The sequence below is a fragment of the Arachis ipaensis genome, chromosome B06 (genome assembly GCF_000816755.2).
Source record: "Arachis ipaensis cultivar K30076 chromosome B06, Araip1.1, whole genome shotgun sequence".
Classification (NCBI taxonomy): Eukaryota; Viridiplantae; Streptophyta; class Magnoliopsida; order Fabales; family Fabaceae; genus Arachis; species Arachis ipaensis.
In genome coordinates, this window is record NC_029790.2 from 65,063,179 (window position 1) to 65,064,909 (window position 1,731).

At 40.8% G+C, this 1,731-nt stretch overlaps 1 protein-coding gene across 1 annotated transcript; it reads right to left on the bottom strand.

The window, feature by feature from the left end:
• Nucleotides 310-1,281, bottom strand: LOC107646927. Its single transcript, XM_016351070.1, has one exon. It carries the CDS (start codon nucleotides 1,279-1,281, stop codon nucleotides 310-312), a length of 972 nt encoding a protein of 323 aa, XP_016206556.1.

Below are 1,731 nucleotides of genomic sequence, written 5' to 3' on the forward strand. Positions count from 1 at the left end.
AACTTAGAAATCTAGCATATACTTCAATATAATGCATGCAATTATCATGTATGCTCATGAGAATTCAAATTCATGCTATAAGGACCATTGATTATTGAAATTAAAATCAAAACAAGAATATTAAATCATGGGTTGCCTCCCATGTAGCGCTCTTTTATTGTCATTAGCTTGACATTGGACCCTTATTAGGGTGGTTGATGACTGTGATGTCTCAGCTTGTCTCCGCTTACAGTAAGCTTCCTTCTAGTGCTATGATGTTCAATCTCTGCATGCTCCAGCGAGAGTACTCTGTTGATAATGTAGTAGTCATCAGCTTGTTGATTTGTGAGTAATGCTTTCATCATGTACCCTTAGAGTCAGCTCTCCTTGTTCAACATCTATGATGGCTCTTGCTGTGGCCAAGAAGGGTCTTCCCAAGATAATAGATTTATTTCCTTCTTCTCCTAGATCCAGGATCACAAAGTCTGCAGGGAATATGAACTTATCCACCTTGACCAAAAGGTTTTCAATTACTCCTTTGGGAAACACCAATGATTTGTCCACGAGCTCTAGTGACATCTGTGTGGGCTTTATCTCCTCTATACCTAGCTTTCTCATCATAGAATAAGGGATTAAGTTGATGCTAGCCCCTAAGTCACAGAGTGCCCTTTTTATGGTTATATTACCAATGGTGCAAGGTAAGAAAAAGCTCCTAGGATCTTTGAGATTTGGTGGGAGACCTCTTTGAATTATGGCATTGCACTCTTGTGTGAGCATAATGGTTTCCTTCTCATGCCAGCTTCTCTTCTTGTTAATGAGCCCTTTCAAGAATTTTTCATATAGAGGCATCTTCTCTAATGATTCAGCTTGGGGGATATTAATTTCCAATTTCTTGAAGACTTCAAGGAACTTGGGAAAGTGTTGATCCTTGGTTTCCTTGATGAACCTCTGAGGATATGGTAAGGGAGGTGTGAAAGCCTTCACTACCTGCTTCTGCCCTTGAGATGCTTCCTCCATTACTTGCTTCCCTTTCCTTGGATCTTGTGGCTGGTCATCTTTTTCTTTAGGCTTCTCTTGAGCTTGTTTGCTTGCTGTCATCTCTTCCTTGCTGTTAGCTTCATCCTTCTTGCTAACAATCTTTTCACTCTCCATAGGCTTCTTGTTGGCCTCTTTGTTACTTACCAAGGTTTTTTCACTCCTCAGTTGGATGGCTTTGCACTCCTCCTTAGGCTTTAGGATGGTGTCACTTTGGAGCGATCTTGTTGGCCTTTCAGTCACAACTTGCTTGGATAGTTGCCCCATCTGCCTCTCTAGGTTTCTTATTGAGGCTTCCTGATTCTTGCTTGTTATCTCTTAGTTCTTCAGCATCTTTTCTATCAATATCTCCAAGTTGAAGATTCTTTGAGTGTCTTGTGATGCTTGTGGCTGATTGTGATATGTTGAAGGTTGATGGTAGGTGTTTTGGTTAGTGGTTTGGTTATTGGGTGGATAGTAGCTGGAATTTGGCTGGTTGTTTTGGGGTTTTCTATAGGGATTGTGGTTCGTGCTTTGCTGGTTGTTGTTCTAGTTGTTTCTTGAGTTGTTTTGGTTTGAATTTCTTTGCCATGGTTGCTAATTTTGAGTGTGGTTATCTTCCCATCTTAGGTTTGGATGGTTCTTCCAGGATGGATTGTAGGTGTCACCATAAACCTCATTTTGGCCTGAGCCTTGGTTGTTCACATATAGAATCTGTTCTTGCTGCTGATCTTCTTG

Bases quoted from the DNA above. Each gene is read 5' to 3' on its own strand.
- LOC107646927 (XM_016351070.1), bottom strand. From the start codon at position 1,281: ATGGGGCAACTATCCAAGCAAGTTGTGACTGAAAGGCCAACAAGATCG.